This window comes from Giraffa tippelskirchi, chromosome 3 (assembly GCF_054371585.1).
Source record: "Giraffa tippelskirchi isolate mGirTip1 chromosome 3, T2T-mGirTip1v1.2.pri, whole genome shotgun sequence".
Lineage (NCBI taxonomy): Eukaryota > Metazoa > Chordata > Mammalia > Artiodactyla > Giraffidae > Giraffa > Giraffa tippelskirchi.
The window spans coordinates 52241670-52266184 of NC_137277.1; the positions used below are offsets into that span (position 1 = coordinate 52241670).

General features: G+C 35.9%; 1 protein-coding gene and 1 long non-coding RNA gene across 9 annotated transcripts in view; one reads left to right on the forward strand and one right to left on the reverse strand.

The window, feature by feature from the left end:
- LOC145543471 (uncharacterized) overlaps positions 1-15098 on the forward strand; it is a 31794-nt gene extending 16696 nt beyond the window's left edge. The window contains exon 2 of the long non-coding RNA XR_014080726.1: positions 14581-15098. This is a non-coding gene — a long non-coding RNA (uncharacterized LOC145543471). The remainder of the gene's footprint in view (positions 1-14580) is intronic.
- Positions 1-24515, reverse strand: part of CLTC (clathrin heavy chain) — a 68057-nt gene that overhangs the window by 19295 nt on the left and 24247 nt on the right. For all 8 annotated transcript variants that reach the window (XM_081585033.1, XM_081585031.1, XM_081585032.1 and 5 more), the window contains exons 5-18: positions 22287-22400; positions 21434-21607; positions 18468-18665; positions 17555-17755; positions 15368-15520; positions 14653-14775; positions 13686-13823; positions 13269-13433; positions 12954-13134; positions 11404-11567; positions 6667-6792; positions 5895-6037; positions 3252-3486; positions 1031-1153 (exon numbers count right to left, since the gene is read on the reverse strand). In XM_081585033.1, the coding sequence (XP_081441159.1) occupies positions 1031-1153; positions 3252-3486; positions 5895-6037; positions 6667-6792; positions 11404-11567; positions 12954-13134; positions 13269-13433; positions 13686-13823; positions 14653-14775; positions 15368-15520; positions 17555-17755; positions 18468-18665; positions 21434-21607; positions 22287-22400 (2238 nt within the window). The remainder of the gene's footprint in view (positions 1-1030; positions 1154-3251; positions 3487-5894; positions 6038-6666; positions 6793-11403; positions 11568-12953; positions 13135-13268; positions 13434-13685; positions 13824-14652; positions 14776-15367; positions 15521-17554; positions 17756-18467; positions 18666-21433; positions 21608-22286; positions 22401-24515) is intronic.

Below are 24515 nucleotides of genomic sequence, written 5' to 3' on the forward strand. Positions count from 1 at the left end.
ATAGGACTTCCCTGGTGGCTCAGATGATACAGCATCTGCCTACAATGGAGACCTGGGTTCGATCCCTGGGTCGGGAAGATCTCCTGGAGATGGAAATGGCAACCCACTCCAGTATTTTTGCCTAGAAAATCCTATGGACACAGGAGCCTGGTAGGCTACAGTCCATGGGGTCACAAAGAGTCACACAAGACTGAGTGACTTCACTTTCACTTTCATATTTATACTTCTATTAAAAATTTAAGAACCATTATTGCTGCTGCTAAGTCGCTTCAGTCGTGTCCGACTCTGTGCGACCCCATGGACGGCAGCTCACCAGGCTCCGCCATCCCTAGGATTCTCCAGGCAAGAATACTGGAGTGGGTTGCCATTTCCTTCTCCAGTGCATGAAAGGGAAAAGTGAAAGTGAAGTTGCTCAGTCGTGTCCGACTCGTAGCGACCCCATGGACTGTAGCCTACCAGGCTCTTCCATCCATGGGATTTTCTAGGCAAGAGTACTGGAGTGGGGTGCCATTGCCTTCTCCGAGAACCATTATTAACAACCTTCAATTTTTAAGGTTTTAAAAAATGTTTTCAATTTTTATATAGCTATAAACTCACATCTTCTTTGCTTACTATTGAGACTTACTTAACATTTATCCACTAGATCATTCACCAGTCTTTATCTTTTGCTGATTTACCCTTGTCTTGAATGTTTCCAATCAATTTAGTTACTCCTTGGGTATTTGTAACAGTAATTCTTACTAATTTTTTTAAATGTTTAATTTACTGTTATCCTTTTAGCTATGATGAATTGAGGGAGTCTTATGTAATTAAATCCTCTCCTTGGGGACGTATTTTCTTGGAGAAGATATACTTCATTTTCGTTAACATTTTGATATATATATTTTAGTATAATCTTTATTTTCTTCTATTTTTTACTGCCATCTCTCACAGTTAAATATGATCCATTTGAGTATATTTGGTATAAGATGAGGGAAAAGTTTTATTTATAGTTAAATAGATGAGCCCTGAATGCATTTGCAAATTTTACCTGATCAATAAGGGGTCTCCTGTAAGGATTGCTTTCCAGCAGCACACTACCCCACAATTCGGGGTCCTTCCGCCGTACCAGATAGCGAGAAAGGCTTTTGAAGAGGGAATTCTCATTGCAGACCTAAATGAGAAATTAAAGATTAATTTCAAGGTAAACAATAAAAGCTTCCTAGAGACTGACTTTAATTTTAAAAGGTTATATCCTATCATTATACTCTATTTGTTTTATAGCAAAAAAAAAAATCCATTACTTCTACATGTAATCTTTAATAAGTCACAACCATATTTTTCTTATTAAAATTCAATTAACAGAAAAAAAAATAGCTATTAATTTTTGAAGGCTTTTAAAAAGCACCCTGATGTTGGATCTATATTTGGACTTTATATTTTACTCTACTGGCCTGTTTATTCATGCACCAGGATGCAATTTTTAATTATAGAGGTTTTGTAATGTGCTTTAACATCTGGTAAGGCTAGTCCACCTTCAGTTTTCTTTCAGTGTTTATTTTCCCATGTGTATATGCATACATATGTTCATACATATATGAATTTGTTATGTTCATAGATGCATTCTTTCCCAGCTCTGATCACTCAAAGACCCTTGAAGGAAATACACCCTAGAGTCTAGATCTGGGTTTCTAATGGCACTCCCCACTAAACAAAATCAAAGTTCTTCAAAAAAATGAATGACCCATGGCAGAGGAGGGTATAAAATGAGCATGGTACAACTTGCTGGGCCAGGAAACAAGATGTGCTCAAGACCAATGAGATCATGACACAAAGCCATGAGAGGCAGACTGATGGGATTTCTATCAGCCAAAACGGGGATAATTTGAAAATCAAAACCATGGATTATTAACCCACAGAACTCGTAAGTACATGAAAATACGCATGGTGACTGATAAATGTGGAGAAAGTGATGAAGTTGGAAAATTGTCATTTTGCAACCAACACATTAAGAATAGCTTAGTAAGACTCAACAGATTCAAAATTGGGGGCGGGGACACACACACACACAATAGGATACTCGCATGGTCTTAACTGTCTCTTCACAGACTACTTAATACCTGCAAGGGGAAACACATCTATAAGGGGAAATTTATTTCTACAATGGAGAAGCTGACAACTTGATAAAAAGTGACCCCCAAAATGAAAGACTAAAGGACATCAGGTGCTTTTGCATGTTACAGCATAAGAAAAACATCACTTAAGTAATGCATTTTGGATGGAAACATACAATCTAAATCTAATCAGGAGGAACAATAAGAGAAATTCAAAGTGAAGAACATTCTATTTTTCTAAGAGATTTTTCACTTATAAGAAATATACAGAATAGGTGAATCCACAGAGACAGAAGGCAGTTTGGAGGTTGTCAGGGGCTGGAAGGAGGCAGGGAATGTGGAGCAACTGCTTAATGAGTATTGGCTTTCCTCGTGTGGTGATGGAAACTCGGAACAAGAACTCTGAACAAGAGAGATATAGTGAATACACCACACTGTAAATGTACTAACTGCCACTGAATTATTCACTTTCAAATGGCTAATGTTATGTGAATTTTACCTTCAATTAAGAAAAGAGAAAAAGACTATTTTTACAATTATGTCTGTCAATAAAGACAAAGAAAGGCTGAAGAACTGTTTCAGGTTAGAAGAGACATGAAAGATATGACACGTACAAGCAGTATGTAATCCTAGACTAAAGGGAAAATTTTCTTTTAAAAGACATTCTCAGGTCAGTTGACAAAACCAGAATGAAACAGGTTTTTAACAGTATTCTACTGGTATCAGATTGACTGAGATTGCTATCCATAATGTGGTCATGAAAGAGAATACCCTTATTCCTAGGAAATACACACTGAAGGGTTATAAGGCCATGAGGTATGCAACCTATTCTAAGGTTAAAAATTTAGATGTGCCTATACATATACACATATATGTAAAAAATATATACGTGTGTGTACATATGAATGTATGAGAACATAAGTGATAAAACCAGGGGGGGTAAATGTCAATGGGTGAATATAAACTTAATCAACTACTTTGGCCAATTTAAATTCATAATTATCAGCAAAGTTTTTTTTAAAAAAAGCATGTATCTTCCAAAAATGCTCCTTATTACCTAAAACCACTCTGAAACTCTCAAAATTCACTAATCTAACATTATATAACAGGTTTTAAAAATGCTGTCTTCTCTATATGCGTTCAGCTGGCAGTACTCACATTGATAAGCTCCAGATCACACTGGCCACGCTCGTAAGCAACACAGGCCAGATGCGGATCTCTCTTCTCACAATACTTTCCAACAACACGACTGTCATAGTAAGGATTTTCCCGAAGAAACCTCTCTGGATTGTTATTACTGTCTATGTAGATTTTGGCTAACGCATTGTGAGTAGCGGGCTCTTCACAGCCCTCATGAATTCTGGCCTCCAGCCAAGGCAGAAGCAGTTTCAATCTAGTAAAAAAATAAAACAGGAAAAGAAACACACAAAAAACCCACATATACACATACTATATTATAAATAGCACACTCTTGACATGCTATATAAGTACCTTATGGTCTATAAAGTGCTTTTCAATACCCTGTTTTGAATTCTCAACATTCCTATCAGAAACTGGGAAATTAAGACTCAGAGATGGTTAAAGGATTTGTCCAATGTTACACAGAAGGTATATAAGACTGTCTTTCATACTCTCCCAGACCTATCTGCTACATTATCTGGACAGGATATAGAGAGAAGAAACTACAGATTCACAGATTATTCTTTTTTATATGGGGCAAATGGCTGGACTTTTGAGTAATGTTGTTTAAGAGTAGGACAGAGATGTGGTATGAGAAAACAAGCCAGATTATCTGAGGTTCCTTTTAATTTTCCCATAATTAACATGCAACATTACATACAACCAAAAGAAGCAGTACCCTAAACACATACTGGGAACAAAATCTGGTAACTTTAGAAGCTCTAGCTTTAAAATTCTAGCAGTCATAAAATCAATCACTCCACCAAGGGCCATGGTTTTGCTAAGTTATAGCTTATGTTCCAATGGTCCAGATGACCAACACTCTTACCACGGTTTAAATAACATGTTAAATAGTTACAAGAAATCCATGGAAAGAGGTGCCTGGTAGGCTATAATCCATGGTGTCACAAAAGAGTTGGATACGACTTAGCAACTATACAACAATAATCACTTTAAATCAGTCTCAAGCTTTAAAAAAATAAAAACCAGTATTATATTCTACATTTCCATTGTCCTTATATGCAAAATTTCTCAAACATTTTCTGAAACATTTAGCTTGAAACATTTAGATATAAATTCTGTGATTACCATTAGTAGAACACTTGTACTAAGTCAGGTTAAAATTAAACCCTATTCTTGAGATGGTTTCATTGCTAGAGGAACTTCCTACTTAACCTCATTACTTCCCACTAACCTTATTTACTACATCAGCACTTTGTGAACACAAAATGTCCTGGTTAAAAAAAGACTTCATGATATAAGTATCAGAAGCACTCATACTACGTTCTCTTCTATTGGAAATTCCTAACTCATATTATCATATCAAGGTTCAACTTAAAAACAAGTTTTAACCCAGAGTTACACAGGGAATGCTTTTCTCTTATCATACTTGATAATTTACCAGAGAAGAATTAGTTACTAAGTATCATACCTAACAGGAGGCTTTTTACATAGTCTACATTAAAAACACAGCTGTGTGGTTTGACTTACTGTAATTATAAATATGCAAAAAGAAGGTGAACACACACTACTAGAGAAATGCAAATCAAAACCATAGTGAGGCATCATCTCACACTGGTCAGAATGGCTGCCGTCAAAAAGTCTACAAACAATAAATGCTGGAAAGGGTGTGGAGAAAAGGGAACTCTCTTGCACTGCTGGTAGGAATGCAAGCTAGTACAGCCACTATGGAGAACAGTGTGGAGATTCCTTAAAAAACTGGAAATAGAACTGCCATATGACCCAGCAATCCCACTGCTGGGCATACACACTGAGGAACCAGAATCGAAAGAGACACATGTACTCCAATGTTCATCGCAGCACTGTTTACAACAGCCAGGACGTGGAAGCAACCTAGATGTCCATGGGCAGACGAATGGATAAGGAAGTTGTGGTACATATGCACAATGGAATATATTACTCAGCTCTAAAAAATAATTCATTTGAGTCAGTTCTAATGAGGTAGATGAAACTGGAGCCTATTATACAGAGTGAAGTAAGTCAGAAAGAGAAACACCAATACAGTGTATTAACGCATATATATGGAATTTAGAAAGATGGTAAAGATGCTATATGCAAGGCAGCAAAAGAGACACAAGATGTAAAGAACAGACTTTTGGACTCTGTGGGAAAATGCAAGGGTGGGATGATTTGAGAGAACAGCACTGAAGCATGTATATGATCATATGTAAAACAGATGACCAGTGCAAATTCAATGCATGAAGCAGGGCACTCAAAGCTGGTGCTCTGGGACAACCCAGGGGATAAGGTGGGGAGGGAGTTGGGAGGAGGGTTTAGGAAAAGGAGACACATGTGCACCCATGGGTGATTCACGTCGATGTATGGCAAAAACGAGCACAATACTGTAAAGAAATTATCCTCCAATTAAAATTAATTAATTTAAAAAAAAGGTGAACAACTAGATTAACAGATATTCTATATGACAGTCATATAGAGCAAGTTACAGCTAGCTAATCACTTCTAAATTAGGTATCTCTAGGGAATTAAGATCCATGAGTACTGAGTAGTTTCAGGCAACTGACAGGTTATACTTCTATTTAATAACATGCTAGGAGAGACTAATAATTTATCCTACTTGTGAAGATTAAAACAGTACTACACCTGTTTCTTTTTTCAACCTCAGCAACAAGTTCATCAGTAGAGAATTGACCTCTTACAACAAGAATCAAGTTTTTAATGACATCTTCAGAGCAATCAACATCAAGTAATCCCCCAATAACCACAGGAAGTCGACTTGGATTCACCTGTGGTTTAAAAAAAAAAGAGAAGAATGTCATTATGTTACTAAGAAACAAAACTGAAAAGAGTTCTTAAAAAAAAAAAAGCAAAAAAAACGCATTTTTCTCTTCAACCTCAGTTTTAAAATTCAGTAATAAATGGATTCTAAATTTGAAACTAGACAAAGGAATTTAGTAGGAAGTCTGCCTTGGTTACTCCTTAGGAGAAGAAGTCCAAAGAAGCAAAAGGAACAGAATGATTGAAAATATTATCTGGTAAAAAGGTCTCCATCATAGCAAAACTGCCCTTCTATTTCTGGAGTTAGAATGCAAAGTTCCTAATATCTTTATTTAAGATGGTTTTAATACTGTGCTTTGGAGCCTATGGCCTCTATATGGATACCTCAGGGACTATCAGATTAGTAGGGCGTAGGCCACTCAATTTTTCAACTACTGCAGTTCTGTTTTGTTTTACATACTTGAAATGCATGTAAAATTTTAATCCAAGAAAGGATTCTGTTGGGAAAAAAAAAAAATTGAAAGCCATTGTAGCACACCACTCTTACTACACACGGGGTTTCAAAAGGATGAAGATGTCCAGTGTGAGAAGTAAAATCTGTAAGATTATATTTTCAAGTTATCCAAGTTTTACTTACCTTCTGTACATATATCTCTATATACTTCTGAAGATTATTTCTATATAAATAGAGCACCAAATCATGGACAAAGTCAAATCGATCACATACAATGATAAGTGGTAACTGATCTGTTAGCTTCGCTTCCTGGGGGGGGAAAAAAGAAACCTTAATTTTCTTCTTCTGTGAGGTTATCAGTGTAAAATGTGAATCGGTTCCACACTTGTGGGAAAGGCTCACATAAACTTAGTTCTTCTTTTAAAGAAAGAAATGTCCCAATAGTTGGAGAGCGTCCAACTCAGTTTCCATAAATTTTTATGAAGTAATATCCAGAGTCATAGCAAAATACCAGGTCCTTCCCACATATACTCTTTATAACAAAAGAGTAACAAGATTTATAAGCCTCCAGTGGTACTCAGGATATAAAATCATCACACCGGGACTTTCATTAATAGTAACAACTAAATTTGTAGTTGCTTTAAGAGCTAGACTCACATTGTCAAAATTAGGCATATATGGCTCACATTTGTTTCAGACTGATGACTTTTTAGAAAACCCCTCCCCATTCCACTCTATATGGCCAGCTTCTAATACTGTTATAATAAATCCTACAAGGAGCAGCATGATGGTGACAGCCCTGAATTTAAATACACCACATGTTGCTATTAAAAAAAAAGGTTTACAAAATAAAAAGCATTTAAATCATCTTTAAATTGCCAACTGCTTTTACCATTACAAATACCAAGCTATAATCCTACTTATAGACTGACACAGATGTTATAGACAGGTAGGTAACACCTGTACTGGGCATTTACCTGATACATGTCCTGTTACATTCCACAGACATTAGGTACAGCACAAAAAACAACAGTTTCCATCAGGAATTCATTTACACACAGTGAAACATTTCTCAATAAATGATTCCTCTATGACAGTCTACTAAAGGAGAACTAAGCAGGACAGGACCTTCCTCAATGACAGCCACTAAGAACATTATTTGCAAGGTTAGAATAAAATTCCTAAATCTAGCACGTATAAGCCACCCAATTGTAAATAACTTGAAGATTGGTCTATGAAGTGTTCAGGGAACACTAACCCTTGGAGTTTTAAGAAATCCTGTAAAATAGTAATAAAAAAAATCAAAATGGCTGTAAATCTGAAGTGGAAGTCCAGCTGCAGATTTTTTACATCAAGGAAAGTCCTTTAGCACCATGGAAACGCTGTACTAATAGCTGCTACAATCATTTCTAAAAAGAGTATTTGATCTACCTATGCAGAAGATTTTTTAATAGGGCAGGTTTCTCCTACAAAACAAACATCAACACACTAATCATTATCTTGTTTACTATACATATAAAGTATTACCTACTGTATTTTACCACTTAGGGAGAAAACATACTTGGCAAGTAATCCAAGATTACTTAGGTATTCTAGTCTCATGCATGAATGTTTAAGATTTCTGCTGCAAAAGATAACTTATTTGTATTGGCAAAGAAAATTCAAATTTGAAAAAAGTAGAAAAATTGGGATATATTCTCAATTGCCTAAATCTGCATATGATTTCATATATAAAAATAATGCTATTAACACTTTAAAATTTTACTTAAAGGTTGCTCCTTAGATACTATGATTAGAGATGTTAGGATCAAAATGGCAACTATGTAAACAAATTCAGGTTTTCTTAAACATAAAGTTTGGAGCTATATCAGAGGACAAAGTAAGCATTCCCCAAAGAGACTTACATTCTGGTGGGAAGAGACAATGTTAAGTGTTATAAAGAAAAAAAAAACAACATAAGGGGGTAGTGAAGATGGATAGGTTTTATTTTAGATGGAGGGTAATCTGAGACATCCTTCCTCGTGACATTTGGTTAGAAATCTCTAAGAAGGTACAGAAGCAGGTTAGGAAGGTCTGCGAGGAAAATGGGAAAGGGCAAGCAAAGGCCCTGGGACAGGAGAGGTTTGGGGGAGTTACAGGAATAGCAAGCAGGCCAGTGAGGTTGAAACAAAACCAGGAAAAGAAAAAAGATGGAAAATAAGATCAAAAGTAGCAAGAGGCATGGGTCTGAAGAACAGTTTTGTTTTCTATGCGACATGAGAGTTCCACAAGTTTAGAGCATGAGCCAAATAACGCTAATGACAGAATTTCATCCTGCTTACAGGCTACTTTAAAGGAGAGTTCATATTCTATCACTCTTTGTTCTCCGGGTGGCTAGCATATAACTGGCACTTGTCTAATATTCAAGATTAGATTCAGAGAAGTATTTTTAGTATCACAGTTTACATACAACACCAGTCAATTATAATACAACTAGTACCTCCAAAATGAAGTTGAATACCAGTGATGATGAAATGTAGCATATAGCTACAAACGGCAGATCAATAAGGAAAGTGAGTAAATGGTCCAGTATGTTCACTCTCATTACTGGGGCGAAAGGCTGAATATCCAACAGCAGCATCTTAGCACTGAGCTCCCATCTCCAATTATTAAACAAGAGATTAGGTTTTTCCCCTAACTGGAGTGGGAATTAAAATTCCTTCAAGTCAGGAATAACTTAAAACCAAAAAGAAACAAAACTTGTCTGCTAGAAAGGTTGATATACCTTATTTTCAAGGCCACCAACACAGCTTATTAACCACGGTTATCACTTGAACACCTATGGCATACCAGGTACCTGACAAACACAGCTTCTGGCTGGGGACACCAAGGCTGAGACACATTCATTAATTTGCCTGAGGTAAGAGCTAGACATTTACTGAAGGAATAAATAGCTCATTATAGAAAGAAAAGGAATTTGAACCAGGTCTGACTGGTTCAAAAGCCCATAATTCACACCCACTCTCCTCTATTAGATCTGCACACAATTCACAAGCATGGAGGGATGGTTCCTCATGTAATTAGATCTCGTGGGCTAAGCAAGGTAAGACAGCCACATCCTAGTTTCAAGAGTTGTTTTTTTGAAGGTCAAGATCATAATTAGGTGAAAATAGTTAACTTAGTCCTGCTTTACATATGTATGGTAACTCAAATATTACAACTCAATGCTAAAGAAATTACAATTGAAGCATAAAAGCTGAGAGCTTAATGAAAACAAAATCAGTAAGATTCGGTAGTATTTTTTAAAAAAAGGATACAGTACTGATACTCAAAGGAGGAACTGACTGGTGGTATAGGTACACTAGGTCAAGCACAGAGTATCAAATCTTTCTCATTTGGATGATTTTTTTCTGACACCAGGAAGTCATGGGTTCACAGATATCATACTAGCCAGGCTCTTCAAAATATTCACGATGGCCAAGACATTATACTTTTGGGGGAATGTTTATCTTTTAATCTAAAATATAAGGCAACTTCAGCATTTTACATCATTACACTAAAACTTCTAAGGGTTTAGCTATTTAATGTAGGTATTAAGTTCTTCAAAAGAAAAATCAGTTAATACAACTATAGATTATATAAAAATTATCAATGTAGAAGTAAGAAAAGCCTATTTTTTCCTACTAACTTACACAATGAATATTTTGGTTTTAGTTTCAATCTAAAATTCTTCCAAAAGAAAAAATACTTAAAAACTTTATACACAATCTTTGAAATCATTTAACATATTTTTAATATTAAGTGTCAAGTTGATGCTTTTGAACTGCGGTGTTGGAGAAGGCTCTGGAGAGTCCCTTGGACTGCAAGGAGGTCAAACCAGTCCATCCTAAAGGAAATCAGTCCTGAATATTCATTGGAAGGACTGATGCTGAAGCACCAATACTTTGGCCACCTGATGCAAAGAGCCGACTCACTGGAAAAGACCCTGATGCTGGGAAAGACTGAAGGCAAGAGAAGGGGACCACAGAGGATGAGATGGCTGGATGGCATCACCAACTTGATGGATGTGAGTTTGAGCAAGCTCCGGGAGTTGGTGATGCACAGGGAAGCCTGGTGTGCTGCAGTCCATAGAGTCGCAAAGAGTCGGATACAACTGAGCAACTGAACTGAACTGAAAGTATATAAATATATATATTGGGGGGATCTGAATGTTCTGTAATTTCCTAATTTTTATAAATGACTGCCAACGTTAAAGTCTTATTTTTCCCACAAAGTAATTAGTAGATATGACAAAGCTAAACATTAAATAAAATAAACTGCCCTTAGGCATGCCTTAAAGAGCTAAGAATCTTTAAACTATTATTCTCCACTCCAACACAGGCAGTTCTACTTCTCCATAACCAAATTTGCATGTCATAAAGCTGAAGTTTTTCTGCTTGACTGTGCCTTCAATTTATAAATTGTGCATGATTAATATTTAATCTATAGAATCGAGCTAATTGATGACAGAGAAAAACCTATTTCCTTTACACAGTGGAACCCTCTGCATACACAGGCCCCTTAAAAGAATACTGAGGGCAATCTGACCTTAATATTCAAAAAGTGCCTAAATGATATTCTAAAATAACACTGAGTGTCTACAATCACTTAACAAAAATTTTCTTCTAAAATTAAAGTGAAAGAAAGGAAATTCCTTAAAGATAGTGATTCTTTTCTCTTCACTTAAACAGATGGTCATTCTTAAATATTACTTACCAATTTCCTTCCTTATTTCAAAGGAAACCACAGAGTATGAAATTTGGAAGAAATCATTCAGTACACATTTTGAGATTCTAAGAATTTCACTTTTAAGGGAAAAAATTTTTTTAAACTATGAGCAAACCCTTGCAGGACTGGTGATCTTCAACCCAACCAGAAAATGCACTACTCAAAACCACCTACCTTGAGAAAATTCTTGACTCGCTCAGGATCATAGCAGTTGCTTTCTCTGCAGATTCTTTCTACTTCTTTGATCTGCCCAGTCTTGCAAGCTGCCTGAATATATTTAAAGTGCACATCTGGGTCTTGACTAAAGTTAACAATGGATCCCAGAAAATAAAACAGACCTTAAAGAAAGAAATAATTGAAATTAAGCACAGGTGTACCTTTGAGAACAACAGACCTAAAAAAATACTTAAGCAATTAAAAAACACTATGTCAATTATACCAAAATTTAAAAAACAAGCAAACAAAACTGTTATACTGAACATTCCACTCCCAAATAAAACTAGTTGCTCAAAAAGCTCAATATTAAATAATCCACTAATCAGTTTAATAAATGTATTTATACTGTAATCCCTACAGAACAGAAAATTCAATGTTTTCTACTAATGATAGTTGAGAAATAGCAGATAGTTCCTTAATATCAACACTAATTATCACAGCATATTCCAGATGAGACATTTTGAATGAAGTCCACTATAGCAGGTGCTTTTATATATGCAGTTAATAGAAACACACAGAAGTAGCTTAAAAAGAATTTAATGCAGTGCTGTCCAACAGGATTTTCTGCAGTGATGCAAATACTCTATTAAAATCAGCACTATCTAACATAGTAGCCACTAACCAGATGTGGCTACTGAGCACCTGAAACATTGCTAGTGTGACTGAAGAACTAAAGTTTTAACTGCATTCAATTTTAATACTTTTATTTACACAGCTACATGCGGCTGGTGGCTATGTACTGAATGAACAGTATAAATGTAGTACATAGTTAACATATAAGAACTGAAAAAAATTAAGAAAATTATGTAGAAATCTCTTATTCCTTCTGTCTAGAGTAGTCCTACAAAGAGAGCGAGGAAAAGTTAAGCAGAGACCAGATGTTTAGCTAATGAGCCACTGACAGCGATCACATTAGTACTCAGTACAACAGTGGTTCTCAACTGTGGACAAAATGGTTTTCCTCCCAGGAGACATTTTCAGTGGTCACAACTGGTGGAGCTGATGCTTCTGGCATTTACTGAACTAAAGCCAGCAATGCTGCCAAATATCCTGCAGGCATACAACAATGTACTCAACAAATTATCCAGCCCAAAATGTCTACAGCATTGAGACTGAGAAAACCTGCTACTGGGACAAGTCACAAAATTTCCTCAGCTAGAATCATTTGCCATTACAAGAGTCAGACAATATAAACATGATCATTATATACCCGATCATTAGTATTTTCATCTTATTCAAATATGACAAAGCTACTACATATTCGTATGCTAAGATTCTGCCTTTAATTGACCTATAATATATCCATGCAGACAGTCTTATTCACTTCATGTCCCTAGAACCTGACACAGACAATGCCTGACTATATTTATTGACAATAAAACTTAAAATATTCCATCAAAATAAGCTTGTAGAAACAATTTCCAATAGCCTATGACCATTAATAACCTATGACCTATACCCCTGTTGGCTATCTTAAGTCATTTAAAACGACTCGAACTTTTAATTACCTTCAAAACTCTTGAAAGATTCAAAAAGTTCAATCAGAGACTGAGTGGACAGTTGTTCATGATACTTAGAAGCCACTTGTACACAGATCTGTAGATTCTGACGAATATTGGCAGACAGCATGGCCCTGAGGCATTCTAGGGAGTCTTCCACTGATAAGGACCCAAAGTAATTCACTAACCACTAGAGGACAAAATAAATAAGTAAATGAAATAATATTAAATCTAATGGTGGTATCATATTACTATCATTCGGTTACACAAACACATTTTCGGTATACCAATTAATGGTAACTAATAGGTAAGACACTGAAATACCTCAGGGTTAAGAAGATGGGTGTGAACGACCGCCCGCTTTATATCATATAAGTCAGTGAAGTGTTCTAATGCACGCTGCAGGAGGCCAGCCTTTTCACACAACTGAGCGATATGAGCCCGGTCATAATGTGTGAACATCTGATTGCCTAGAATAGCATCTGCGACCTAGAAAACCATAAAAGGATGAGTTTATTTTACCATTCCACCTTTATCAGTAACTCCATATCCAGATAACACCTTAAGATCCAATACTGGACTGATAAAGGAGAGAAAGTATAAAGAGAATTTTAGTCAAATTTTCTAAAATGAGGAATGGGCATCTCAGTAGCTTCAAATAACTTAATCTAAGAAGCTCTGAACAACAGCTATAGGAAAACAGTGACAGAAACATGCTATAAAATGCATGAAAACACATACCTGAGGTGCATGCATAAGGTTCATCTCAAGCAACCTCGTCTGTAAAGGACCTTCAGATGGGCGATTATTCTTCAGGGCATCAAGCAAGAATGCAGTACACTGCTGAATTAGATTGTATTCCATAAACACATCGACAATCTGCAAAAAAAGATGTAAGGGAAATTGTTTAAAGATATTTAAAAACTACTTTATGATACTGTTGATAATATATGTAAGTGAGAGGAAATTAACCATTATCTCTTTTTTCATATATAAAACACTACCAGATCAAATCCCAGATTTAAAGATTATTTAGATAACATAACCTCATAATTTAAGAGGAAGTTTTATCTTCCACAGTTACTTCAGTTCTAGTAAAAACAACCATAAAATATTTCAAGATACTATGTAATAGCAGAATATAAACAGCAAGATTTAAAATTTTGATGATTGATTTGATTGATGCACACGTGCATGCCACACCACACGGCATGCCAGACTTTAGTTCCCTGACCAGGGACTGAATCTGTACCCTGCACAGTGGAAGCATGACTCCTCATCACTGGACCACCAGGGAAGTCCCTGATGAACTGTTTAAAATACACAAAAGCATAAAAATGAAACAGTCCTTGATTCCCACTTCATATAGGCATTTTCTCTCTCCCTTCACCAAGCGGCAGAGACTAGCCTTTGTGTTTTACTATACCTATATTTTTCATATTTTTAATACATATATCACTCTAAATGAGGTGGGATTTGTTTTGCATGTTTTAAAGCTGTATATATAGATGGTATCTTACTGTCCATTCTTACACAACTTGCTTTTCTTGGGTAACATACTTGAAATTTATCCATGTAAATAAATAAACACAGCTCTAATTCCTACAAATAAAAAAGTTAATCTGTTCTTCTCCAGGTTGTTAAAACTCAGATCCGCCTCACTCTCTACATAAATTAACTTCTACAAGATACGTTTTAAATCATTTACCTGGGTGATATCAGCAAGAGGTTCTTCATCCTGAACTAACATTTGAGCAAACTGCTGCCCCTGATCTGGACTGATACGCATAACATTTCTCAGCAGAAAGATCCAGTCTGGAGTATATCCAACCTAAAAACAGACAAAAATGTAAGCCCTGCTGCAAAGTTCCATTTTTATATTATTTAAAGGCTTTTTTGCAACTACACTCCAATAATGAATTTTAAAAGACAGAAGAAATCACAGAACAAAAACACATCAAAAGCAGTGGGCCCCCCCACCCCACCCCTGCGGGAAATAAATGCTTCTTCTAAAATAGAATCTTCTTACTACAGAACTACTGGAGAAAGTACAAATTCAGTTTTAACAGATGCTCAATTTGATCTTGGTTTATATAAGACAATTTAATCTTTGTGATAATATGTTTGAATAAATAGCTATAAATTTTTATAATCAGCTTATTCAGTCTCATTGAACATGAAAAAATTTGTTCTAATAGGTTAAACATGCCCGAGCAGTTTAAATTCTATATGCCATGCAAGAGTACTGTCTCCATTTTTGAAAAGTTATTCTGTAAATGAGAACCATACTAGTACTTTATACTTTCCCAAGTAATCATAAAAATTTAAGAAAGTTTACTATTAAAACTGAGAGTGACTACAGGATAATTTCTCTCTCAACGTTTTAATGAATTTATGTTCAGAATTTGTTTCATTGAACTCACTTTTTTTGCATATAAAACAATCTTCTGGACTTGACCTGTTTCTGCAAAGCACTGAATGACTTTATTTGGAACGTTAGCCCTTAAGTACACACTAAGTGCCAACGTAGGGTCCACAGATTTCACAAGGTCTCCTAGTTCTTCAGAGCATTCCAGCTGTCCAAAGGGAAAAGAGTCTGTTTAGTAATCCACGAGCTATTTTATAAATAAGCAGTTGTTATACTTCCACTATAAACGATAACTAATATGACAGGCATTTAGTTAGCCAGTTGTCCCAAAATGTATTATAAATATGCAGGAGTTGTGGTTATAAAGACTCCTGATTTTGTATTCAGAGCAGAGTCTCAGCAGAATTCTCCACACATTCTACCTTCTACTTAAGGATAAAAACCCACCAAGACTTCACATGTGCAGATTCTACCAACTATCTTGTTAGGCATATAAATATTTAAGAAGCAGAATCTTGTACTTCTCACTATTAAGAATATTCAGGTATGAGTCCCAGATGGTCTCAATTTTACAAGAATAATCCAGCTCCTAATGTAATGCTATCAAATGAAAATCTGATATCCAAAAAGCCAGCTGAGGTTTACCATAAAGACCACTTTTAAAATTAGGGAATAATCTGTAGGATCTAAGCTTCATTATCTTCTTGACTTTTGGATTTAAAGTTGTAAAGCAGGACACTAATTTCACAAGGTCAAGCAGATATAAATTTTAGCATTTTAAGGCGGTATACATGCAGACACGCTCCTCTGTGCCATTCAATCTGCCTAAGCTGCTCAATCTGGAAAACCGCTTCTCTAAAGGAGCTTTGCTTTACACACTCGAGTTGACTTTCTATTTTATGAGTATGTCAAAAGAATAGCGCTTATCACTGATCTTCAATAATGAGACGTTCTATCAGAGTCTATACCTCTCAACTGAACACACTAACTAATGAAGAGTTGACCAGTGTCCTTTTTACCACAAATGAATCCTACATGACCATTCACCAAAAAAACGTAATGATACCCAAAAAGTTGTTACACTATTATATTGGTCAACCCAGTTACCTTGGCTGTTCTCATCCTCCCTTATCTTAAACAATTAGGATGGACCTCAAGTACTATGTGGATAGTAACTATTCTACAGCAGACTCCTGTCCAAGCATCCCAACTCTGAAGTTCTATCCCCCAGTATCCTCTAAGACTGTCACAAGATGGGTCAAGAAACAAGGACTTAGCATTAGTAATGTAGAAATACTACCAACATACACTAAAGCTGAAAGGTCTAACATTAAAAGTTATTCACAACCCAGAGTGCTATAAAATAGTACCACCTCAGTTCTTGACATTGACCTGACAATTCAATATTGCCGCTTTGTGGAGAAAGGCTTTCTACAGTGGTATGAAAGTAATAACATCACTAATGGGTTGTTTAAACTCATTAGTTGCCTTACAAATAGGTGACATTTTCCATAATATACACTAGAAAACATAATACTATTAGACACTCTCTCTATGTGAAAAGAAACTCGTAAGTACTGAGCAAATATAAAATGAGAGAAATCGCACAGTAAAGAAAGCTAGTTAAAAACAGTTTTCAAATATTCATATTTATTTAAGAAACTAATAAGTTAAATATTTTTTCATGTAACGCCAGTTTACATTCTGTGAAATGGCTTTGGGAATCTATATATCACTGCTAATCAGACAGTCCTGTTGTCTTGTTAACCAATTCAACGTTGTATATAACATATTTCCCTTGCACACCTAAACCGGTTACTAGCATCAGATACCACAATTTTGATACTTGGTAAGTTCTAAAAGAAAAGATACAATGTTGTATGGCTGAAACTACTGGGCATCCCAAGTGTGGGATGTGGAAGACAGGAATACATTCTTAGGCCCCCATGAGTTTATACATGTTGACAAATATGAACATGCAAAGTGTCTTACGCTAAGCTTAACCATCAAGCCAGTAATCCTGTATTCCCTTTTAAAATAAAGATATGCTACCCTCAACATGCCAGAAAAATAACCCATTTTCAAAAGAAGACACGTCTATGAATCTCATGCAGTGTCGATTCTTTCACCATTCCTACAAACAATGAATCATGGATGCAGATGTTCTGTCACAGCCCATGTTTTTAACTTGCTAACGTGGTATTTAATCAAAGTGAAAATATGTTAACGTAAGTTAATATACCTTATCTTCTTTTAACCATTTCTCCAAAAGCTGTTTCCGTCCCTGCTGAAGTACAGGCCTACACAGTTCTAAGGATTCATATTTGTTTAGCTGGCCCTGGTCCAAAAGGATTCCAAAGTACTGAAGTAGGGGTGAAGTTTGACCTGGCTGAGCTGGAACACTCTGGAACCGACGGATGGTGTCTGGGGTACGAAGAATTCCCTTTAAGAAACAGAAATGTTAAGGACTCTTTTAAAGATGATTCAATATCACACTAATAACTCCATGGATCTTTTAAGTCAATTTTAAAGGCATGATTCCATCTACTGAAACCAAATCTCAACTTTTCAACATGTTGAATGGTAAAGATTCAGGCAATGTCTGTCACACTTCTGGTTCAATGTTATGAGATTATCCTGAATCAGAAACATACCAACCTAATCATAATGCTAATGTGTAAGAGGATAGTTACAACTAACTATTATTCCAGGTTCACATTAGGCTAAGTAAAAATTTCATTCCAGGTCAGGGAGTAAGGTATAAATTCAGTCCAACATAATACCGAAATGATGAGGATAAATGCAGATCAAGTTCAGACAACTCTTCGTACCATGAAGTGAACAAGATCTGTTTAATCTTTAAGATATAAAATGAGTAGCTATCATAAGAGCCAACTAATTAAACATTATTACATCTATGTAAATCAGAGCCTGTTAGATCTACACATCATTCTAACAGTCAGAGTTTTAAAAAGTTAACCAAATCTAGAACATAGAAAAGTAACTAACTAAATCTAGAAGTACCTCATTCTACTGGAAAACATATCCTAAAAAAAGACTTATTTCTCTGTGGGAAGCTGGTTCCACTTGTAACAGTATTATAGCACACTGGCATCAATCCAAACATGGCAATTTTCATTTTCATAACTACTTACCTTTGGTGCATTAGCAGCCACCTTTGCTGCCTCTGAGTAATTTCCCTGGGCAAAAAGAGCATTAAATTTCCGGGCAAAGAGTTCTTCAGCACCAGCTAAGTTGTTACGTACAGCCATTCTCAAAGCCAAATCAGGATTTTGTAGGACATTGGTGATATAAGGGATTATGTTTTCTTCTTCCACACATACTGAGAGAACCTGCAATTTAAGATCTAATGAACAGCTGCAACACATTCACGTGAGCATCAGATACTGAATGTGTTTAATGCTGATGACTACTGAGTGACAAAGTAATAAAACTGTGATGGCTGCTTTCTTGCTGCCACTAAAAAAAAAAAAAAAAAAGAGGGCAGAAAAGAGAAGACTAAGGGGGTGCTAAGCCAATTGGGGGTTGCTAAAATAGAGCTGTCTGATAATATACATAACTCCCTATCTCATATAGTCCAAACTCTAATTGCTTTGCTACCATCCATTCTTAACATGGCATGGGCTCACCTGGAAGAAGTTTAAGATACATTCCTTTTAACTCTGATTTTTCAGTAATTTTAATTATATTTACATTCCCCGAGTTCAGATTATATATTCAAGGAGGGAAGGGACCACTGAATCCTCACACACCTTATATATTGCAAGGTATACAGTAGATGCTTAATAAATGTGGCACCAGTAAAGAGCAACTTCTAATTGCTTCTTTTTGAAGAACAATTAATTACCTACCCTCAGTCCCCCTAGTAAGTCACTGTCACAGAATGGCGACCTATTTGCTTAAAAGCTGAATTCCTGTCAATTGCCATAGAGAAAAGGAGTCCTTCATTATGCATCCATTCTTCTCCCCAACACCAGATCTGGGTATACACCCCAGCTTATAAACTACTTCTATTCCCCGTAATGACAGTTCTCATACCATTATTTCTCATCTAAGTGTTTCTCAGTCACTATTCCAAATAAAAAAAGAACTTATCTTTGTCTTAAATTATAATTTTAGCACCAAGCTGTGTTGAACTCAAAGTAAATATTTAATATTTGTTAAATAAATGAGAACTCCATAACCAAACAAGTAATATCTATTTGCCTGTTCTATTATTCCCTTTGAGGAAAATGAAATTTTAACCTCCAAAAGTCTTTCATTTCTACAGATCTGACCCCCATCTTCCAAAGCTTAGGTCATTCTATATCTGCAATGTGTCACTCTACCCCATATTAAGACATCTTTTTTTAAAAGGAAGAATTACTTTCTTTATAATTATTTACATTTTCATCTTTAATACTACTTCCTAGGAAAAATAAGGAAGATGAACAAACCCACTTTCTGTAGCCTTCCCCAAATACCAAATCCATAGTTTCATCTTTATCCTAGTTTTAGATTGTATTAGCCGATTTCTAGAAACCAGTACTTAAGACATACAGGGGGAAAAGAAGGTTCTTGTATCTTCTAAAGTATTCAGTTCTACCAAGTTCAGACTGTCACCTTATCACTTTTAATTTTGCAATCAACTCTGATCTGATCAAAAGAGTAAAGCCCTGAGCCCTATAGGTTACTGTGAACATTCATCTTATTCAAAGCAGTTGGCAAAGAAAACTTGTGGAGAGAAGGGAAGGGAAACAATCAATAATCAAAGTTATGAATATTAAATATATAATGGTAAAATTTTCAGGATATTTTAGCTAAAACAGTTATCTCTGGCTTAACAACTTGATGATTATAAAATTATTAGTAATCTAGTTCACCAAAAGACACATTCATTCCTGATTTTTCCGAGAGGCACATGCAACTCAATAAATGAATGCTACTGAATTTTTAAAGTGGCTTTTGTGCCAGACACTGACTAGTGCAGAAATACAATTAAACAAAGAAAAGCCCCTTTCCTAAGGAAGAACAGTGATGAAGCAGTTAAGCAAGCAATTGTAACTCACTGTGGTAAGTGCCATGGGGAGGGCTCCCTAAGATCTAGGGACATAAAGCAGAAGCACCTAACCAGGTGTGGGACTGATGGAGAGGAGGGAGAAGCAGGGAGAGACTCCCTTTCTCTACAGTATTTCTTTCTTCAGAAACATACTATGTTCTGAAAACTAATAGAATAAAGGAGAAAAAAAAGAAAACCTATCTGCTTTCATTTACCATCTAGGAAAAACACCAATTTGGAGGAAAACGAACAAAAGGCAAGGTCAGTAACATTTAACCTTTTTTTTTTTTAGGGAAAAAGATACCTCCAGGTATAATATTTTAAATTACAATAAAACACTAAAACACAGAAAAAAGATCACTTGGGTTAGGTGGTGTGAGGAAGTTTGTCAAATGTGACAAAGTCAGAACAGCTAATTGAGTAACTTTTCAAGTACCCCACTGAACCTATCATAGCTACCGTAACATATCACCTTCCCACATTAAACATTCAGCAATAATTAAAGAGGTGAGAAAAAAGACACAGGAAGAATTCTTTTCCTTGTAGTTGATAATGAGTCTTACAGATTACAGGAAGAAAACCCCTATTAAGAAGTATAGTCTGGGAATTTCCTGGTGGTCCTGCCCTAGGACTCACCACTACTAGGGCCTGGGTTCAATCTCTGGTTAAGCAAGGGCTTGCTCTCCACAAGCCCTGGAGTGCAGCCAAAAAAAGAGTACACAATCTGTCAGATGTCACCCTATCAATTTCTTTGCATGAAGATAACTTCATGCAAACACTTCTCTTGATAACAGATACACAAACACAATCCTTAGGTGGCTATACTATATGCCAAATAGTTTTTCTCTCTGAGATAGTGTTAAGGAGAGACTGTAGAGTATACAGTAGTATATAATATATATAATATATATATATATATATATTATATATATATGCATCTGTATTTTTAGATATACATTATTTTCTGACACCCAAAATTACCATTTACTTTTTGGAAAAAGGTTAACCATAGTAAGTGCTATTTTCTTTTATCACTTAATTTGATTTTCAAGGTGTCCTTACCTGTCCCTTTCTGTTTACTCCAATTATTCCAGCTGTGGCTTCATGAGGTGCAGTGACAAAGATCGTTTCTCCACTGATTCTATTCATGTAGATGCAGGTACCAGTCTCAAGGTCATAGAGGTGGATGTAACCATACTTCGTAATCAAGAATACTACATCATGCTTTTCACTGATCTATATAAAGAAAATAAATACTTCAGTAAAACAATGAACCTGTAATCAGAAAATTTAGTCCCATTCCATTTTAGAGATGGTAAAATTCTAGGATTTGACAAGGGGCTTTTATGAAAAATTAAAAACTAGTATTTATGGTTTCTTCATTTTTATTGCAAATTCAAATATGCAATGTCCCAAGCTCTTATATAAAACACAAGGATATTAATAAATTGTATAAAAAAAACACATAATTTTGAAGAACCTAGGATAATCCAATTTACATATTACATAAAAGAGTATTACGTTACAAAGTTTCACTATTTCTGAGTAAACTGCCAAGTCGCCTCAGTCGTGTCCGACTCTGTGCAACCCCATAGACGGCAGCCCACCAGGCTCCACCGTCCCTGGGATTCTCCAGGAAAGAATACTGGAGGGGGTTGCCATTTCCTTCTCCAGTGCATGAAAGGGAAAAGTGAAAGTGAAGACGCGCAATCGTGTCCGACTCTTAGCGACCCCATGGACTGTAGCCTACCAGGCTCCTCCGTCCATGGGATTTTCCAGGCAAGAGTACTGGAGTGGGGTGCCATTGCCTTCTCCATTTCTGAGTAAAGGCACCATTTAAATTATACTGTCAGTAGTATTTTTTTAATTACTTGTGTTTAGAGGACAAATTTTAAGTTCGTTTTGCTTAAAATACCTGCATTGCAACAGGAAAGTCATTTTGTGCTTCTGGAGGAAAGAAAACATCCACTGCCTTCTTTGGAAATGGTTGGTTCCCTGTCGGTGGTGTGCCAACTTCAATGATATGTAACTATTCAAAAGAAAAGTAAAACTTACAATCAACTGCTAAAAAGGGCCATAGCAGCTTTATTTGTGAAAACAACCATATGTCCTACAATAGGTGAACATTAAACTATATGGTACAACCATACCATGAAACACTCCTCGGTAATAAAATGAACTTTCAGACACAATGCCCTGTGGAACACATAAAAAATGGCTACTCTTCGTAAGATCACATACTATATGATTCTACTTAAAAAGCATTCTTTATAAGAGACAAAATTCCAGAAATGAAGAGTAAATTAGTGATTTTCAGGTGTTAGAGATGGCGAGTGAGCAGTAAGTGGTTGTGACTATAAAGGGGTAGCAAGAAAGCAATCTTTGTGGTAATGGAATAGTATGTATCTTGAATCTATACGTGACAAAATGACACAATTATATAATTGTACCAATGTCAATTTCTGGTTTGTCAAATGTACTAAATAGCTATGTAAGACGTAACCATTAAGGTAAACTAGGAAAAGAACACGGGATCTCTCTGTGCTGTCTTTGCAGTTTCCCATGAATAATATGTATTACTTCAACATAAAAATTTTAAAAAGTCAGTTGAATAATTCAACCACATCTCAATCTACCTTAAATTAAGAATGGTAAAACAATACCCACAAAAAGGCGTTCTCATGGCTTTCAATTATAATTAAATTTTCCAAATAGAAATCTAACTGAAGCTATTAAATTCTTCTCTGCCCACAACCACTCTACATACAGATAAGTATACACCCAACATGAGCAGTCACTCTAATCACATACACCTCAGAAATGTGGATGAGAACATTCTGGTTTAAAATGTCTGATGCTGTACATCAGTGAGCAATGGCAAAGAGAGAACAAATAACGTCAATGGAAGAGTACTATATATTTTGCTTAGTCATGTGACGAATGGACTTAAAAAATAACTCAGTTTCCAAGATATACAACCATATGAAAGTTACAGGGTCTCATCCTTAATTAGGATGACTAGCCATACTGAAAAAATTGTCTGCCCTTAAAAAAACCATGGCCAACTATAAAATATATAGCACAATATATCAAGTAGGCTCAAGAACCTATAAACCGGCTTTCTGATACTACAAAAATTATATACAAGGTTTTTTCTTAAGAGGACTTTTCAAAAAATGTCACAGCCTTATGCCTTAATTAGTGCATCTAATTTCTAATGCCTATGGGTTTTTTGTTTAAAATTCATCAATTCAGATCTAAATATCTGAATTGTATTTTCTATCCTTGGTCTATTGTGAGGCTGGTAGGAACATTCCTCGGTTCAGGGATTATTACTCTGAAATTTTAGGGAGAACTCTACCTCTGTACACATGTTCCTGCCCAGATTAGAGGTTATCGATTACTGTAGTTTAAGCAATCTCTATCTTGGTTTTTAAAACTACTTAGCATGGAAAATATATTAAGACTTCAGAGAATCTCCTATGGCGATGAGAAGAGCAGTCAGACCGCGTTTCCAGGGCAGTCGTGCCAAGCGGGCATCCAGCAGTGCAACCTCAGGAGCAGCAGGGCCTCAGAGCTCTGCGCCAGGGCTTCTGGCTGCTGCCCACTCTCCCTTGTTCCTCCTCATTCTCCCAGCTTGGTTCTAAACCTCCTTAGCTAATGCAAACTACCCACTGTACTTTCATTATTAAACCTTTATGCTCTAATCAACCATACCCTATTTCTGCAACTAAGAACCCTACAAAGCACTTCAACTTGTCCAAGTGATTTCAATGTATTGTCAGGGTTGAGAAGCTCTGATTTAATGCAACAGTACTGAAATTGTGGTCCACTCTATGTAGTCATCTACAGCTTTAAAATGCACATTATGAGCTCCACTTACTGAATCAGACTCTCTAGATGGAAAACACACAAATGTATATTTTAGCCACCCTAGTTATTCTTAATGCATAGGAAAGCCTTTGGTAAAGGCAATGAAATAAAATCTATAAACAGCTGATACAAACAAGTTGCTTAAGAAGCATTCACTTTAGACAAGTATCACCAGAAACAGAATTTAAACAAATTAAGTCACCACAAATCTGAATGTTAAAAACAAATTAACATGAAAGAGAGAAGACTATTTTAAAATCAGATAACAAAT